The sequence below is a fragment of the Perognathus longimembris genome, chromosome 11, assembly GCF_023159225.1.
Source record: "Perognathus longimembris pacificus isolate PPM17 chromosome 11, ASM2315922v1, whole genome shotgun sequence".
Taxonomy (NCBI): Eukaryota; Metazoa; Chordata; class Mammalia; order Rodentia; family Heteromyidae; genus Perognathus; species Perognathus longimembris.
Genome location: NC_063171.1, coordinates 6,879,067 through 6,897,760, shown reverse-complemented (window position 1 = coordinate 6,897,760; position 18,694 = coordinate 6,879,067). Strand labels below are relative to the sequence as shown.

General features: G+C 42.6%; 1 protein-coding gene across 1 annotated transcript; it reads left to right on the top strand.

Moving 5' to 3' along the window:
- Positions 1-1,576: 1,576 nt before the first annotated feature.
- LOC125359693 (zinc finger protein 883-like) lies at positions 1,577-18,149 on the top strand. Its single transcript, XM_048357541.1, has 5 exons — positions 1,577-1,643; positions 5,975-6,111; positions 12,404-12,530; positions 12,771-12,863; positions 16,543-18,149. Exons 2-5 carry the CDS (start codon positions 6,097-6,099, stop codon positions 18,096-18,098), a joined length of 1,791 nt encoding a protein of 596 aa, XP_048213498.1. The 5' UTR covers positions 1,577-1,643; positions 5,975-6,096; the 3' UTR covers positions 18,099-18,149.
- The last annotated feature ends 545 nt before the right edge of the window (positions 18,150-18,694 follow it).

Here is an 18,694-nt window from a genome sequence, read left to right as displayed (position 1 = left end):
TTTTTGGGCCAGTCCTGGGGCTTGGACTCAGGGCCTGAGCACTGTCCCTGGCTTCTTTTTGCTCAAGGCTAGCACTCTGCTACTTGAGCCACAGCACCACTTCTGGCCATTTTCTGTATATGTGGTGCTGGGGAATTGAACCCAGGGCCTCATGTATACAAGGCAAGCACTCTTGCCACTAGGCCATATCCCCAGTCCCGGTTTTCACAATTATTGATATCAATTCCCATCAAATTTCTCCATTATTATTTCAGTGCCCCAGAATGTAAACTCGATTAAATTTTTTTTTAAATTATAATTATGTTTTTGTCAGTTGTGAGGATTGAACAAGGCTTTGGCACTGTCCCTGAGCTTTTGTTAGTGCTCTACTACTTTAAGACACTGCACCACTTCTGGCTTTTTTTTTTTTTTTTTTTTTTTGGCCAGTCCTGGGCCTTGGACTCAGGGCCTGAGCACTGTCCCTGGCTTCCTTTTGCTCAAGGCTAGCACTCTGCCACTTGAGTCACAGCGCCACTTCTGGCGGTTTTGCCATTTTCTGTATATGTGGTGCTGGGGAATCGAACCCAGGGCCTCATGTATACGAGGCAAGCTCTCTTGCCACTAGGCCATATCCCCAGCCCCCCACTTCTGGCTTTCTAGTTGTTAATTGGGGAAAAGAGTGTCACTGTGTTATGGGGTTTGAAGGAGGGGATGCCCCTTTTCTCCAAGACTCCACCGCTCAGAGACAGTCTCAAGTAAAAAGGTGAATTTATTGGGGAAGTTCCAGATGGACCCGTCCCAGGTTTCAGAAAAACATATAATACAAAACAGGGCAGAGACAGAGACTTACTTCCGGAAGATTTCTAAGTAATTCTTGCAGCCCACACATGCCCTTAACACTATCAGGAAACAGGTCAGAGAGGGAAGAAAGAACAAAAATGATACCAACAAACCAATTCAGCTCCAATGGAGAGCTGACTTGGGACGCCCTGGGGATGAGAGCTAAGCCAGGAGACAGAACACAGGACGGCAGACATGGAGACAGGTGGCATGGCCTAATAGCGCCAGGGTCAGGACAGGGGGCTGGGTCACAGGAAACTCTGGGTCCCAAGCACTTGACTGACAGGTTCAGTAACCTATAGGCCATGTGCCCACTCCTGTCTCTTGGGATTCAGGAACACACCCAGGAATATTCCCATCCTGTAGAAATCCAGGCACACCCATCAAAACATGATGCTAGATACTACAATTTGCCATGTGGCCAATGATGGTGCTGGCCAGATCTGACCTCCAGATTACAACTGACTTTTCTGCTCAGGCTGGCTTCCAACCCAGATCCGCAGAACTCAGCCGCCTGGGGAGCTAGGAATTTAATAAAGAAGCACTAACCAACAGCTCTGGTCACATGGGTAGAGATTAGCGCTAATCCAAGTCTTGGGTCTAAGGTAGCTGGACTGTCTTGGTTTAAGCGGGAACTCAAAGTCTTGTGGGAAATGTAGTTTCCCCACCAGACACGTCATAACAAGGAGCCGAGGGATTGGCTTTTCCGCGTTTCTTGTGCGCGTGCGCGTGTTTTCGGTTCCGACTCCGTGCCATCTTGCCTACGAATTCCGTAGAAGCTGAATCTGTCCCGGGCGGTGGTGTCGCATTCTGTGTTCCAAAAGGTTAGTGAAAGTTGCAAGAAGGAACGGTCCTGAGGACCTCTCTGGGACCTGGGTGGGGGCAGAAGCAGAAGCCTCAGTGGCTCTCGGCCTCGGAGACCTGATCTGCAGCTGACAGAGGTTGCTGACCGGGGTAGCATCCTCAGGTCCAGGAATGGGGAAGGGGCCACGCGGTCCGCTTCCATGATTGCTTGCTCAAAAAGATAATGTACCGCTGCGAAGCCCGGTGTGTGACTACACATGTACAAAAGCTGGTTCCACGATCCCCGCAAATGGAGCTGCTTTCTCTGAGGGTTGAGGGACCAGGCTGCAGAGCCTGTGAGATGTGCGGTGTGAGTTCAATACCAGCTCTGACATAAGTTTTCTGTTACTAACCTGTGTGATACCAATTTTACCCATCTATAAGGTGAGCATATTAATAGTAGCAAATGCCCCCAGCACCCGACTTGAATGTCCCAGAAAGTAATTGTGAAGTATGTGTAGAGTCTTACTGTAGTGACAGCTGTATTTTTTTAAAAAAATATTTATTGTCAAAGTGATGTACAGAGGGGTTACAGTTTCATATATAAGGCACTGGGTACATTTCTTGTATAACTTGTTAGCTCCTCCCTCATCTCCCCTCCCCCCCCCAGCTGTATTTCCAATGTTTCTTTTTCCTCATTGTAGCCTGCCTGCCTACTACTCCCAGTTTGATTTATGATTTTATACCAGACCTAGTATACAAAGATAGTGCTCGGAGGACTGAAGTAAATAAAATAACCTCCCTGCTAAGGCACTTTTCCAGCATTTGGTTGCCTGAAAGTGGCCTAGTGGGGCTGTTGCTGGAATGTGGGTTGGGAGCAGATTAGGTGGGACTGTGGTAGATAAGCACCCTCCCTAAGAAGGCACTTTTCCACTATTCTGTTGCCTGAAAGTGGCCTGGTGGGGGCTGTTGCTGGAATGTGGGTTGGGAGCTGATTATGTAGTGCTATCTGAATCTGTAGCCAAGCCCACAGGCTTTTTTTTCCCTAGTCCTGGGTCTTGGACTCTAGGCCTGAGCACTGCCCCAGGCTTATTTTGCTCAAGGCTAGCACTCTACCTCTGGAGCCACAGTGCCACTGCCTGCTTTTCCTATATTTGTGGAGCTGAGGAATGGACCCCTCACTCCCCCCACCCAGGGCTTCCTGCATGCTAAGTGAGCATTCTACCACTAAGCCACATTCCCAGTGGGCATTTAAAAAATACCAGAAAGGGGTGGTAACATGATGCCAATTTCTGCACAACTAGAAAGGAATTGCCCACCTGGTCAGAAGTTGAAGTTAGTATAGCTGATTAATGCCTATTTTTGTATGGAACCAGTTTGTATAAAAACTCTGGGTCTCCCTGCCCTCAGGAGCCGAACTTTTTTTTTTTTAACAGCCCTTGGACTTGAACTCAGGACCTGGGTGCTGTGAGCTCTTGCTCAAAGCTAGTACTCTGCCACTTTGAGCCACAGCACCACTTGCATTTTTTGAGTGGTTCATTGGAGATGAGTCTCACAGGAATGGGATTTTTTTTGCCCTGGTTGGCTTTGAACCCTGATCCTCCCATCTCAGCCTCCTGAGTAGGATTACAGGTATGAGCCATAGGAGCCCAGCTTACAACATATTTTATGAACAGACTTTTGTAGGACATAAAATAATTAAAACCATTTTTTGGGGGGGGCCAGTCCTGGAGCTTGAACTCTGGGCCTGGGTGCTTGCTGTCCCTGAGCTATTGATCTCCAGGCTAGCACTCGACCACGTAAGCCACAGCGCCACCACTTCTGGTTTTCTGGTGGATAATTGGAGATAAGTGTCTCATTGACTTTCCTGCCTAGGCTGGCTTTGAACCACAATCCTCCTGAGTAGCTAGGGTTACAGGCATGAGCCACCAGCGCCCAGAAGTACTAGGGTTTTAATTCTTGCTCTTAGCTTTTTTTTTTCTTTTGCTGGTGGAGCTTCTTTTGCTAGCACTCTACCACTTGAGCCATAGCTGCCATTTTCTATCCTTCCTTCTTTCCTTCCTCCCTTCCTCCCCCTCTCCCCCCAATTCCTTTTTTTGGTAATTTATTGGAGATAAGAGCCTCACGGACTTTCCTGCCTAGGCTGCCTTCCACAGCAGTCTTCAGATCTCACCCTCATAAGAGCACTAAGATTACAGATGTGAGCTACTGGAGCCTGGCTCTTCCTTACCTTTTTTTGTTTTTGTCAGTCCTGGGGCTTGAACTCAGGGTCTGGGCACTGTCCCTGAGTTTCTTTTGCTTAAGGCTAGCACTCCATGACTTGAGTCACAGGGCCACTTGTGTCCTTTTCTGTTTATGTGGTACTGAGGAATCAAACCCAGGAGTTCATGCATGCTAGGCAATTACTCTAGACTTAAGCCACACCTCCACTTGCATCATTTTGCTGATGAATTGTGCTCAAGGCTCTACCACTTAAGCCACAGCTCCACTTTCAGCTTTTTCCACGTGTTTTATTAAAGATAAGAGTCTCATGAACTTTTCTTCTCTTTTCTGCCTGGGATGGCTTTGAGACACAATCCTCAGAACTCAGCCTCCCATGTAGCTAGGATTACCATCGTGAGCCACTGGCACCTGGATATAATACTAATTTTATTAACAGTAAAATGTTCCTTTGTTTTGTAAGGTCCTCTCCGGGAGGGCTCTCCGGGAGGGCTCCCCCACCTGAGTAAGTCTCCACCCAGTTACCTGGGTAACCCGCATACCCAGAGGCAGTTACCTCCTCCTTCCCTGAGGTCACATCCTAATCCACCTGGTAGTACATTCCTATTCCCCACCCCACCCCCCCTACACATAAGACATCCCCTGGGGTGACTCCCTCTCTTGTCCACCTCGTGCATCTTGAACTTGTGAGCAGGTCAGCACAATAAACTTTCTCTCCTGCCCGAATACAGAGTGGCAGCTACCTACTTTAATGAACCTAACAGTTTTGTTTTGTTTTGTGCCAGTCCTGGGGCTTGAGCTCAGGGCTTGAGCACTGTCCCTGGCTTCTTTTTGCTCAAGGATAGCACTCTACCACTTGAGCCACAGCGCGATTTCTTCCTGCTTTTTTCTATATGTGTGGTGCTGAGGAATCGAACCCAGTGCTTCATGTATATGAGGCAAGCACTTTGCCACTGTTATGCCTAGATATCCAGTCCCCAAAGACCACCAGGGAGCTGATACCGATGCAAACGCACGTGAGTCTTTATTGCAAGCTCAGCCTGGATTCCCAACCGTAACCGAAGCAGCGGATCTGGATTGAGAGTTCTGACCCTCAGATAGGCAGGGTTTTTATTGTGATTGCAACAGGGGCAGGGTATTTCCAACTTGGCAGATACTTGATTGGATGGCATTTAGCAAGCAAGTCTTGTCCTATTTCTATTGGCTATCTACCCTTTCAGGTTACCTATTTTGGCTTTGATAACAGGAACTAGCCTCTATATCAGAAACTGACAACAGGTGGTCACGAAGCACTGATGCAGGGGGTTAGTGCAGGGGTTAGAGCAAGTCACAAATGGGTTAAGCAAGCCATTTACAGAAGCAGAATATTGCAGTCAGGCTGACCTAGTACCAGCTTTATTTTAACAATTGCAACCATGTTTTCCCATTACCACTAAGCAAGCTTGAGCAGGCTAAAACAATCCATACTCATTCATAAGTAAACCAACCCAATAGTTACCATGGAATTTCTACTACTATTATGGTTATTTCTTTAGTCTATGACTATGATCGTTTTTTACTGTTTGTTAACAATGGTTGTTACCCAGATATAGAGGTGAACAAGTGCTGCCTACATTTTAAAATGTCAAACTATTAAGAAACTAGTCTCATGGGTGGGGGTGCAGCCCTCTCATGGAGTCATCACCCGGATTTAGAAGCTGTTATAATTTTAACACTGAAACTTATATTTAGTTACTCCAGTTTTCAGGTCAGCCCTAACACCACTAGGCCATATTCCCAGCCCAACCTAACAGTTTTAAATGATTGTGATGTATACATATATAAGTTTTTAATTATTATTTCAAAATACTTTTTTTTTTATAAAGGTGATGTACTGAGGGGTTATAGTTATGTAAGTCAGGTAAAGAGTATGTTTCCTTTTGGATATCACCCCTTCCCTAGCACTCTCCCAGTTAAATTATATTTTCAGGTAATATGATTGTTGCTAAGTCAGTAAGTAATATTAATCCATAATTAAATTGTATGTTGTATTATTATCAAGTATTCTAAGTTTTCAGTCAGGTATTTTATTTATTGCCCCTTGTTGAAATGTGAAGGACTATTCTACAGAGAAGCTTTTTCAATTTCAAGTTTTCCTTTTTGTGTTTTCTAGCTCATGTGCAGAAAGCTTTGAGTGGGAAAAGTGAGCAACAAGCTACTCCCAGTTCTCATGACTTCACTTCACTCACAGTTCTCCCAGCTTGCACAGAACTCTGTTTCCAAGAGCACCAAAATATGAGTATGTCTCTGGTGAGTTGTTTTTCATGCATTTTAAGCATTTTATGAGGGCTATCACTGAAAAGGTAGAAATAATTAGGAAATGGTGACTCATGCCTGTAATCCTAGCACCTCAAAGCTGGAAGAGGCTCACAGTTCAAAGCCAACCCAAGTAGCAAAAGTATGTGAGACTCTATCTTCAAATACCCACCTGGAAATGGGAGGTAGTGCTGGGCGATCACCCGGGTCCTAATTCAATCCCGACAACCCACACGAGAAAGAAAAGTAAAAGAAAAAAAGAAGCAAAGTTCATTTAGAAGTAAATGGTAAATGTTGATAAATGCTGACATATATATATGCAGATTGTCAGGGCCAGGAGTGTAGCTTAGTGGTGGAGTGCTTGCCTGGCATATATGAAGCCCTGGGTTTAGTTCCTCAGTACTACATACGTAGAAAAAGCCAGAAGTGGTGCTGTGGCTCAAGTGGTAGAGTGCTAGCCTTGAGCAAAAGACACTCAGGGACAATATCCAGGCCCAGAGTTCTAGCCCCAGAGCTGGCAAATATATATGCAGATTGTTACCTTACAACCCAGAGAAATTTGTCTCTGGCTGTTCTGATGTCACATTTTTTACATGAGTTGAATAGTACCTGAGAATAGATCATACATAGAAGATACACCATCTGGTCACATAAATGTAGTGAAAACCTTAGAATGTTTGGAGGGTTTAGTTGACCACAGGTCCTTAGCAGCCATCTGCGTGTACCTCCCCATTTAACTGCACGCAGGTTGTACAGAATATTGTGTTTTATGGCAAGCATTTGTATAGCTTTTTTGGACTGTAACCACTTGTGTTTCATTTCAGTTGTTTTAAGATTTCTCAATCACCTAAATTATAGTCTTTTTTTTTTTTTTTTTAGGTGGGGGTGTTCTGGGGGTTTGAACTCTGGGCCTGGACACTGTACCTGAGCTCTTCAGCTCAAGGCTAGCACTCGACCACTTGAGCCACTGCACCACTTCTGGTTTTATGGTGGTTAATTGGACATAACAGTATCACTGACTTTCTTGCCTGGGCTGGCTTTGAGCCATGAGCCTCAGATCTCCGCCTCCTGTAGCTAGGATTATAGACATGAGCCACTGGCACCAGCTGGTTCTTTTTATTGACTTTACTTTCTCTCTCTCTCTCTTTTTTTTTGGCCAGTCCTGGGGCTTGAACCCAGCTTCTTTTGGCCCAAGGCTGGTATTCTACCATTTGGGCCACGGAGCCATTTCCAGCTTTTTCTGTTTACGTGGTACTAAGGAATTGAAACCAGGGCTTCATGCATGCTAGACAAACACTCTGCAACTAGGCTACATTCCTAGCCCCTCTTGATTTTTTTTTTTGGGGGGGGGCAGTCCTGGGGTTTGAACTCAGGGCCTAGGCACTGTCCCTGAGCTTCTTTTGCTCAAAGCTAGCACTGTACCACTTGAGCTATAACACCACTTCCAGCTTTTTCTGAGTAGTTTATTGAGGATAAGTGTCTCACAGAATTGTGCTGGGAATGTGGCTTAGTATTAAGAGTACTTGCCTAGCATTCTGAAGCCCTGGGTTTGATTCCTCAGTACCACAGAAACAGAAAAGGCTAGAAGTGGCACTGTGGATCAAGTGGTAGGGCTCTAACCGTGAGCACAGAGGGGCTCAGGTACAGTGCCTAAGCCCCAAGTTCTAGCCTCTGGACTGGCAAAAAAAAAAAAGCCTCAAAATATTTTCTGGTTAGGCTGGGTTTGATAGGGCTGTGAGCCACCTGGTCCCAGAAAGATTATGTTTTTGTTAGCTTTATAGTTTTCTTATTCTAACAAATTGGTATTAGGTTTCAACCTGAGAATTTTGTCAGGACACAGATATTCTTGTAACCAGGTCTCATTCTTTTTGTGAGCCTTTGGACTAAGCTGTAGGAAGTGTTTCTCGGTTTATTTTCTGTTCCCTTTAGGTGGGTGATGATGGATAGAGTGGGATAGATTTGAGTACTTTTCTTTTCCCCTGCAACAGTGAGCTGGAGTTGGGTATTTTAGGTGATAATACTACTTCATGGGGCTGGGAATATGGCCTAGTGGTAGTGTGCTTGCCCTGTATACATGAAGCCCTGGATTCAATCCTCAGCACCACATATATAGAAAAAGCCAGATGTGGTGCTGTGGCTCACAGAGTGCTACCCTTAAGCAAAAAGAAGCCAAGGACAGTGCTCAGGCCCTGAGTCCAAGCCCCAGGACTGGCAAAAAAAAAAAAAAGTAATACTCCTACTATTTAAGGTCAGATTCTAGGTTTGTAAGTTCTCTAAGGACATGCCTTATTAAGAAGAGACTGCTGTGGCATAATTAAAAATATTTTGCTTCTGCTTCTCACAAATGTAAGCATGAGGAGATTTTTTTCCCCAATATTTATATGATGTAAGTTCATTCATTCACCTACACATTACTCTACATGTAGTTTCATTAGTCTGATGTATTTGCTTCTTCATATATAACTAAACTTCTGTTGCCCCATAATAGGTAAATATAAGAACAGTAAAACATCTTTGCTTTTCAGTACAGTGCAACTTTACAGTACAAAATAGAGCTATGTGCTTATGTGGTACTGAGGAGTTGAAACCAGAGCTTCATTATATGTGTGAGGCTATTAAGTCTTTTTTTTTTTTTTTTTTTTTGCCAGTCCTGGGCCTTGGACTCAGGGCCTGAGCACTGTCCCTGGCTTCTTTTTTGCTCAAGGCTAGCACTCTGCCACTTGAGCCACAGCACCACTTCTGGCCATTTTCTGTATATGTGGTGCTGGGGAATTGAACCCAGGGCTTCATGTATTCAAGGCAAGCACTCTTGCCACTAGGCCATATCCCCAGCCCAGCTATTAAGTCTTAAGACGTACAAACTCTCTGGAACTGCAGTCAGGACAGCAGTTTGCCGTATGGCTCTTCTGGCTTCTGCCTTTAACCTTGGCTGTCTGCTGTTACTCAGCTTCCTATTACTGCTGTCCCTTGTAATTTCTGTCACCGCCTCTCTTCCCTCTTTTTCTGGTCCTCGCTAGCACTCTTCAGCTCTCATTGCCACTGTCACTGTTGTCACCACTTTTGTCATCATTGTCACCTTCATTGCAGTTAACTATCTACTACCACTTTCATGGTCCTTCTCTTTTCTTTAGTTCGTCATGGGCTTGAACTCAGGGCCTAGTTGCTATACCTTGAGCTCTTGTGCTCTACCTCTTAGAACCACAGCTCCATGTCTGGTTTTCTGGTGGTTAATTGGAAATAAGAGTCTCACAGACTTTCCTGCCTGGCCTGGCTTTGAACAGTGATCCTCAGATCTCAGTGTCCTGAGTAGCCAGGATTACAAGTGTGAGCCACCAGAGACCAGCTCTTTGCTCTCTTTGTTTCACCAACTCAGCCTCCTCTGCTGATAAAAGTAGGAAGATAAAGACCACTAGAGAGAGCTAGGAATGTGGCTTAGTGGTAGAGTGCTTGCCTAGCATGCATGAAGCCTTGGGTTCAATTCCTCAGTACCATATAAACAGAAAAAAAAGTTGCACTGTGGCTCTAGTGGTAGGTGCTAGCAAAAGGAGCTTGAGCAAGAGAAGCTCAGGGACAGTGTCCAGGCACTGAGTTCAAGCCCCAGGACTGGTAAAACAAACAAAACAAGACCACTGGAGAGAAGCCTTTTATTGAGCCTAAGGTTCTAATACCAGGTAAATCACAGCAGATGTCTCCTGGGTAGCTTCCAAGGTAAGGGTATCTTTTGGCTTTATATAGACAGAAGGGTATGGCAAGGGTGTTGCACCAATCACAGCAGTCCTTCATACACATCAAGGACTTGTTTACACCAATTATAATTCCTCTGAGCCATGAGTAGAAGTGCTGCCCCCTCCAATCTGGGTGAAAATGGCTCTAGGATCATGTTCAGGTTATCAAGACTTAATGATGGCAAAAAGTCTGGTCTTTGGCACTAGGGGAGGGATTAACAACAGTAAATTAGAGAATCAAATTGCCTCCCACAGCTTAGCTTATTAAAGGAAAAATAAATACCAAAAGAGATGTCTAGCCAGGCACCAGTTGCTCACATCTGTAATCTCAGCTACTCAGGAATCTGAGATCTGAGGATCACAGTTCAAATCCAGCCTGGCAGGAAAGTCTGTGAGACTCCAGTTAACCATCAGAGAAAACCAGAAGTGGCACTGTGGCTAAAAGTGGTAGAGCAGTAGCCTTGAACTAAAGAGCTCAGAGACAGTGCCCAGGCTCAGAGTTCAAGCCCCAGAATTGACAAAAAACAAAAACAAAAACAAACCTGAAAAAGGATGTTTAAAATAAAGACTTATAAATAACATTAACAATTGTCTAAAAAGTTTAAAAGTGCTTTAAGAATACTTTGGGTGCTGGTAGCTCACACCTGTAATTCTAGCTACTCAGCAGGCTGAGAAATCCAAGTGACTTATCTCCAACTCACCAGTAAAAAGCTGGAAGTGGAGAGAGGCTCTAAAGGTAGAAAACCGGGGCTGGAAATATGGCCTAGTGGCAAGAGTGCTTATATACAAGAAGCCCAGGGTTTGATTCCCCAGCACCACATATATAGAAAACGGCCAGAAGTGGCGCTGTGGCTTAAGTGGCAGAGTGCTAGCCTTGAGCAAAAAGAAGCCAGGGACAGTGCTCAGGCCCTGAGTCCAAGGCCCAGGACTGGCAAAAAATAAATGAATAAATAAATAAAATAAAGGTAGAAAACCAGCCTTGAGCAAAAAGCTAAGAGCCCTGAGTTCAAGCTCCTGTACTAGTGTGCATGAGTCCGTCCCGCACCCCCCCCCCCCCGCCCCCGGCCAAGAAATGAGTATTCTTTTTTTTTTTAATTTTAGTAAGTAGTTGTACAAAGGAAGTACCATTCAACAAAGTAGTATATGAATACAATGAATTTTTTTTGTTGCCAGTCCTGGTGCTTGGACTCAGGGCCTGAGTATTGTCCCTGGCTTTTTTTTGCTCAAGGCTAGCGAGCACTCTGCCACTTGAGCCAAAGCACCTCTCTTCTAGCCTTTTCTGTACATGTGGTACTGAGGAATGAACCCAGGGCTTCAGGTATACGAGGCAAGCACTCTTGCCACTAGGCCATATTCCCAGCCTGGATACAATGAATCTTGACCTTTCATCATTCAGAGTGATTTTTTTTTATGCTAGTCTTGGGGGACTTGAACTCAGGGCCTGGACTCTGTCTCTGAGCTTCTTTTGCTCAAGGCTAGCACTCTACCACTTGAGCCACACACCACTTCCAGCCTTTTCTGTTTATGTGGTACTGAGGAATTGAACCCAGGGCTTCATGCATACTAGGCAAGCACTCAACCACTAAGCCACATTCCCAGCAGAGTTAATATTCTTTTTTTGCCAGTCCTAGGGCTTGAACTCAGGGCCTGGACACTGTCCCTGAGCTTCTTTTTTGCTCAAGGCTAGCACTCTTATCACTTGAGCCACATACCATTTCCAGCCTTTTCTGTTTATGTGGTACTGAGGAACTGAACCCAGGGCTTCATGCATGCTAGGCAACCAACCATACATTCCTAGCCCTAGAGTGAATATTCTTGGGGGTTTTTTTGGTGTTTTTTTTTTTTTTTTTTTTTTGCCAATCCTGGGGTTTGAACTCAGGGCCTGATCACTGTCCCTGGCTTCCTTTTGCCCAAGGGTAGCACTCTGCCACTTGAGCCATAGCACCACTTCCAGCTTTTTTCTATATATGTGGTGCTGAGGAATCGAACCCAGGGCTTCATGTATATGAGATGAGCACTTTACCACTAGGCCATATTCCCAACCCCAGAGTGAATATTCTTTTTTTTTTTTTTTTTGGCCAGTCCTGGGCCTTGGACTCAGGGCCTGAGCACTGTCCCTGGCTTCCTTTTGCTCAAGGCTAGCACTCTGCCACTTGACCCACAGCGCCACTTCTGGCCGTTTTCTGTATATGTGGTGCTGGGGAATCGAACCCAGGGCCTCATGTATACGAGGCAAGCTCTCTTGCCACTAGGCCATATCCCCAGCCCCATGAGAGTGAATATTCTTGATTAAATACCTTGAGGTGAATTCTGTAACTATACCTATCTTAATTTTAGATTTATGAGGCAACCTTTGTAATTTAACAGTGGCAAGACTATTCTATGATTTTCCTTTGTCCCATTATTTAGAGTATAGAACCTGATCCTATATAAGCCATTCACACACACACACACACACACACACACACACACACACACACACACAGAGGAGTACACTCCCAGATTGTTGTTCTTGTGACCAAATGTGATCACTTGGGTTAGGGGGAAATGTTCTGTTACAGGAATTGATATCATTTGAGGACGTGTCTGTGTACTTCACCTGGGAAGAGTGGCAGGACCTGAACAGTGCTCAAAGGACCCTGTACAGGGATGTGATGCTGGAAACCTACAGCAGCCTGCTGTCAGTGGGTGAGTAAAACCTCCAGTAACTCCCAGAAGACACATTTTCTTTGTTGGTAAACATAGGAATCATTGTAATGTTAAATGCTATTTTGATATAAAATTCCAGACAATGATGAATGTGTCAGTTCTCTTTCACAAAAGGTTCAAATTGGCTTCTGCACTAGCTCCTTAAGGTGAGTTGTTAGTGTTCTTCACAAGACCTGAGTTAATAGTTTGGCAAAATCCTATATTATATCTCATTAACAGGGAATTTCATGACTAAACCTGAGGTGATTTTCAAATTGGAGCAAGGAGCAGAGCCATGGATTGTCAAAGAACCCCCAAACCAGAGATTCTCAGGTCAGTCTGTATATACTGGGCAAGGAGGCCAGGAATGAGGAAAGCTGAGCAGATGTTGTTAATACTGATCTCTCTGGACTGCTTGTATTAAAATTTGCATTTTGTATAGTACCCATTGAGGGCTCTTGACTCATGTATCTCCACCTTTTATTTTGCTTAATATTTTGTTATATTTACCCTAAGTTGTTAAATTTATTTCAAATTGTTTGTTAGATCTATCCCAATATTTTGTAGTATTTATCCCCACCTTCCCTGTTAGATTGTTTTCTTTGCTATATACGTTTTCAGTTGCTCTGTTTTTCTCCATTTTCATCTGCTAATTTTTTAGACATTTATAGACCTGAAGTTATTATATCAGTACTCCAACACATAGGTTTTAAGCACTAATAATTTTATAGCTGTACTTACAACAGCAGTGATCAAAATAATGTCCTTTTTTTAATGGAGTTTACATTCTGTTGAGCGAGAAACAATAACATACATGTTGATTATGTTAGAAGATTTCCCATGCCTGTCCCCTGCCTGTGGCAAGATAACCTAAGAAAAACAACTTAAGAAAGGAAAAATTCCAGTCATGGGTTTTATTCTATTATGGCAGAAAGGAAGTGGCAGAACAGAAGCAGTTGAACTTATGATAGCCAGGAAGCAGAAAGAGCAAGATAGCTTGCACTAGATGCCTTTTTTCCTCATCCTTTCATTTCATCTAGGCCTTAGATATAGTGACACCAACATGCAGAACAATCTGCTCCTTTCTGGAAGTGCCCTTAGACACACCCAGAGGTCTGTGTTATTCTAGGTGTTTTTTTGTCAAGTCAAGTTAACAATCAAAATTGACCATCACAAGTGGTTAGATTAGAGCTAAAATGAGTATTTGTAATCAGTGAGACAGATGGTCAGATAAAGCAGTTTTAGGGGGGAATTATTATTTACTTTGGCCTAGTTGGATTTAATCTCTTTTCCAATTTTGACATGTAATCTATATGTATGTATAAAATCTAGACTGAAGAAAAGATGAGGCTGGGAATAGTGTTCACTGGTAAGTAGCCTGTGCAGGAGATAGGACCTCCTGGGTTCCATCTCTGAAATAGCAAGGTGAATGGTCACTGTCAGTAATACAAATTTGTTATTTAAAGTCATATTTGTAGAGGAAGTCATCTACAGTTGATAAGGAGATGAGAAAAGAAGTCCAGGAGTGAAGTTTTTGCACCATAACATCATAAATCATGAAATTGAGGCGGATCTAATACAGGAACATGAAAAGAAGTGGTATACTTCAGAGAAAACCAGAATATTCTGTGTCTCAAGTGAAGTGAACCATAGGTTTTATATCTGTTCAAATTTACCATTTCCTTTTTCTGTTTGTGGAAACTATTCTTTTGGTGAAAGCCATCCTGAAACAAGAAAGAGAATGAGGAAAGAACAAGAGATTCCATTTTTTATGAAATACATGGAAATTGAACACATAAGACAAAAGCTTTCCAAAACAGTGAATTATGAAGGAGACTTGCATGTACCAGGGACTAGAGTGTGAAACATTGGGCTGTTGGTTCAAAAGGAGCCAGAAAGCATTTTTCTTTTTTTTTTTAAATGGAATCATTTTATTTTTTATTATTTATTGTCAAAGTGATGTACAGAGGAGTTACAGTTTCATACGTAAGTGGTACGTTTCTTTTTTTCTTTTTCTTTCTTTTTTTTTTTTTTTTTACCAGAGATCTGCTTTTATTTGTTTGGTTGGTTTTGGTTTTTTGCCAGTCCTGGGGGTTGAACTCAGGGCCTGAGCACTGTCCCTGGCTTCTTTTTGCTCAAGGCTAGCACTCTGCCACTTGAGCTACAGTGCCACTTCTGGCCATTTTCTATATATGTGGTGCTGAGAAATTGAACCCAGGGCCTCATGTATACCAGGCAACCACTAGGCCATATTCCCAGCCCCCAGAAAACATTTTTCAAAGTTGGTAAAATGACATTGCTCCATTTGTAAGGAAATGGACTTTAAAAAAATCATGCTAAGTGAAGTGAGCCAGACCCAAAGAAACACAGACTCTATGTTTTCCCTCATTGGTAACAATATCTAGGATAGTCCTAGCAGAGGATCACAATAGCTCAATGCCTATGTACATATAATAATATGAGATGATGCTAAGCAAAATGAACTACAAGATATGGAAACAAGTGGTTCTTCATGGTTGTTATTTTTAATGTACTTGAGTTTTTCTTTCCTGTGGTTTAGCCCCTCTTGTCACTGTATTTGATTTTGGTGCCCTGGGTATTGTTATATGTTTTTATCTGAATTAGAGAAGAGAAAGAGAACATCAGAATGGTGAGATAAAGGACAAAGGGTGAACTAATGCAACAGCGATACTTACACAACAATATATTGTAAACTACAACTCGGGGTAGGGGGAACTGGAGAAGAAGGAAGATGGGAGGAAAATGAGGGAGGAGATAAGTTGGACAAGAAATGTACTCACTACCTTATGTATGTAACTAACCTCTCTGTACATCACCTTAACTATATATATATATATATATATATATATATTTTTTTTTTTTTTAAGAAAAAGGTGGTAGGCAAGCTTAGAGTGCAAAATTAAAGCCTTTAGATCAGCTGGTTGATTAGAGGTTGCCCAGGTTTCTTATACCTGATTATGACAAGCAGAGTATGAGTTAGATTAGTAATCTGAAGCATTTTTTTTTCAACATAGAGAAGAAAAAATTTTTCTTTTAATTTGCACACTCCTAAACTCCTAAGTTGTTCCCCAGGGAAATATGAAAACTCAGCAAACTAAATATAAAACTTGCCTATAAACCATGATCCTTCCAGACAAATAAATGGCTTTATTGGATGTGCAAATAGGGAATCCATAAAAACTGCCCAATCTTCAAACCACATATTGAAATTATCAGCAATGAGATACCTTCCTTTGTCTAACAATAGAGTAGAGGAGAAATTGGGACAGTATCTGATAACCCTCAGCTGAGAACCACAACTAGGCAATAAATACATGCAACTACTAAATATTCTTCAGAATAGAAAAGTTGAAAAAATACTGAACAAGCTTGAAAAATACACATAATTTATTATATTCTAATGTAACTATAATTATGTGATTTGTTTTATGAAGTCAATAAGAAGAGTCATATCCGGCTGGCAATGTGGCTTAGCAGTAGAGTGCTTGCCTAGCATCCATAAAGCCCTGGGTTCCATTCCCCAGTACCACATAAACAGATAAAGCCAGAAATGTGGGTAAAGTGGTAAAGTGCTAACAGGGACAGGGCCCAGGCCCTAAATTCAAGCCCTGGAACTGGCAAAAAAAAAAAAAAAAAAGCCATATTCTTATTTCCAATACTCATTGATTTTCAAAATATCTTATGTCACAGTGATAAGAAGAAACTTTTTTTTGTTTTTGCCAGTCCTGGGGCTTGGACTCGCCCTGAGCACTGTCCCTGGCTTCTTTTTTGCTCAAGGCTAGCACTCTGCCACTTGAGCCACAGCGCCACTTCTGGCCGTTTTTCTGTATATGTGGTGCTGGGGAATCGAACCCAGTGCCTCATGTACACGAGACAAGCACTCTTGCCACTAGTCCATATCCCCAGCCCAAGAAGAAACTTCTTTACCTTTACATGAACATTCTAAAAATGCTTCATGGTTATGTTTTGTTTTGTTTTCCTTTCATTTTAGAGATTCAGAGACTTGAAGACCTAGTTGAGAAAAACCAAAAAGGTCATAATAGACACTTGTGGCAAGTTCCTGGCAACACCAACAAATCAACTGAGGAAAGAGCTGAACGAGGGAAAACATTTAGCTTGAGCTTAAAACAAATTTCGAACGTGCTTATAAATAATGGAAATTTTTCAGGAAGGAGCCCTCAGGAGTTTAACATATATGAAGACATGCTTCTCTGTAATGTGCTCAAAGAGACCTGTTCTGGAAGGAAATCTGCAGATTGTAGTACAACTGGGAAATCTTTTACATACTGTACACTTCTTGAGCAAAATCACAAGAGTACCACTGGACAACAGCATTTTGAATATAGTGGACAAGGGAAAAACTTCAACTCAGAGGTATTGTTATTGTCACAAAAGAGCGTTAATATGGAGACCTGTGAGTACAGTGGCTATGAGAAAACCTGTGAGTCAGCCATTGCCCAAGGAAATACTCAGGTCCGGAAGAAAACCTTTGAATGTAAATTATGTGGGAAAGCTTTCTTTAAATTATCTAACCTTACTAAACATCACAAAATGCACACAGGAAAAGAACCCTATAAATGTAATGAATGCAAGAAATCTTTCTTCAGGAAATCAGTACTTACAGTTCATCAGAGAACACATACAGGGGAGAAGCCCTATGCATGTAATGAATGTGAAAAATCTTTCTCTCAAAAGTCAAGCCTTATGATGCATCGAAAAATCCACACGGGGGATAGACCCTATGAATGCTATGAATGTGGAAAATGCTTTTACCAAAAATCAGCCCTTAGTACTCATAACAGGATTCACACAGGAGAGAAACCCTATGAGTGTCAACAGTGTAAGAAAGCCTTCTGTCAGAAGTCAGGCCTCACTACACATCAGAGAATTCATACCAAAGAAAAACCCTATGAATGTAGTGAATGTGGGAAAACATTCTGCATGAAGTCAAATCTCACTATGCATCTCAGAACCCACACAGGGGAAAAACCCTTTGTATGTAACCAATGTGGAAAAACCTTTTGCCAGAAGGCAAACCTCAGGAGGCACGAGAGCATTCACACAGGGGAGAAACCTTATGCATGTGCAGAATGTGGGAAAGCTTTCTACCAGAAGTTAGAACTAGCTAAACATGTGAGAATTCACACTGGGGAGAAACCTTATGAATGTAATCAATGTGGAAAATCTTTCTGTGTGAAATCCAACCTCAGCTCACATCAGAGAACTCACACTGGTGAAAAGCCACATGAATGTAAATACTGTAAGAGAACATTTTGCCATAAGTCAGATCTCACTATACATCAAAGAACTCACACAGGTGAGAGACCCTATGAGTGTAATGATTGTGGAAAATCATTTTGCTTGAAGGCAGCCCTCACTAAACATCACAGAACTCACACAGGGGAAAAGCCCTATGAGTGTTTTAAGTGTGGAAGAGCCTTTTGCCAGAAGTCACACCTCAGCAGGCATCAAAAAATTCACACAGGGAAAGTTCTGCATGGTAGAGCCAGGCGCTGGTGGCTCACGCCTGTAATCCTAGCTACTTAGGAGTCTGAGATCTGAGAATCACAGTTCTTGGAAGTAGAGCTACAGCTCTAGTGATAGAGTGCTATCCATATGCAAACTGCTCAAGGTCAGTGTCCAGGCCCCAGGCTTAATACCCAGGACTGGCACATACAAAAAAGTTCTACACAGTAGAGACTGGATATGTTTTCCAAAAACCATTCTTTCTTCGTGTATGTATATACTTAGCCTATGTTTCTTGGCCTTTATTGTAGTCAGAACCTTGTAATTGTGCTATGTAGCACAATATAGAAACCAGTGATGGCCAGGTAATGAAAAAGATTCTCCTGATTTCTCATGTCCTTTGAATTACTGATTTACCCTTGGGAGCTGTGTCAGAGAAGGCCACTGTGATGAAGAGAAAAGCAGTTGATAAGATCAGAGATTTTCCTACTTAAACCCCCAAACTGCAATTATACTTTACACAAGAAATAAATACTCTGTTTAGCCATTGTTTGTGTGATCTGTTTGGATTACAACATAATTTACTACAGCTAATTGACTATATGAAAGTTGGAAAAGAAGTTTCCAGTGTTTATTAGAAAATTAACATAGGAGAAACCTACCATGTCATATTTTAT

What these genes read in the sequence shown, in the direction of transcription:
- LOC125359693 (XM_048357541.1), top strand. An exon ending in CAGCAGCCTGCTGTCAGTGG is followed by an intron (nt 12,531 to 12,770) that starts GTGAGTAAAACC and finishes TCTCATTAACAG; the next exon opens with GGAATTTCATGACTAAACCT. An exon ending in CCCAAACCAGAGATTCTCAG is followed by an intron (nt 12,864 to 16,542) that starts GTCAGTCTGTAT and finishes CTTTCATTTTAG; the next exon opens with AGATTCAGAGACTTGAAGAC.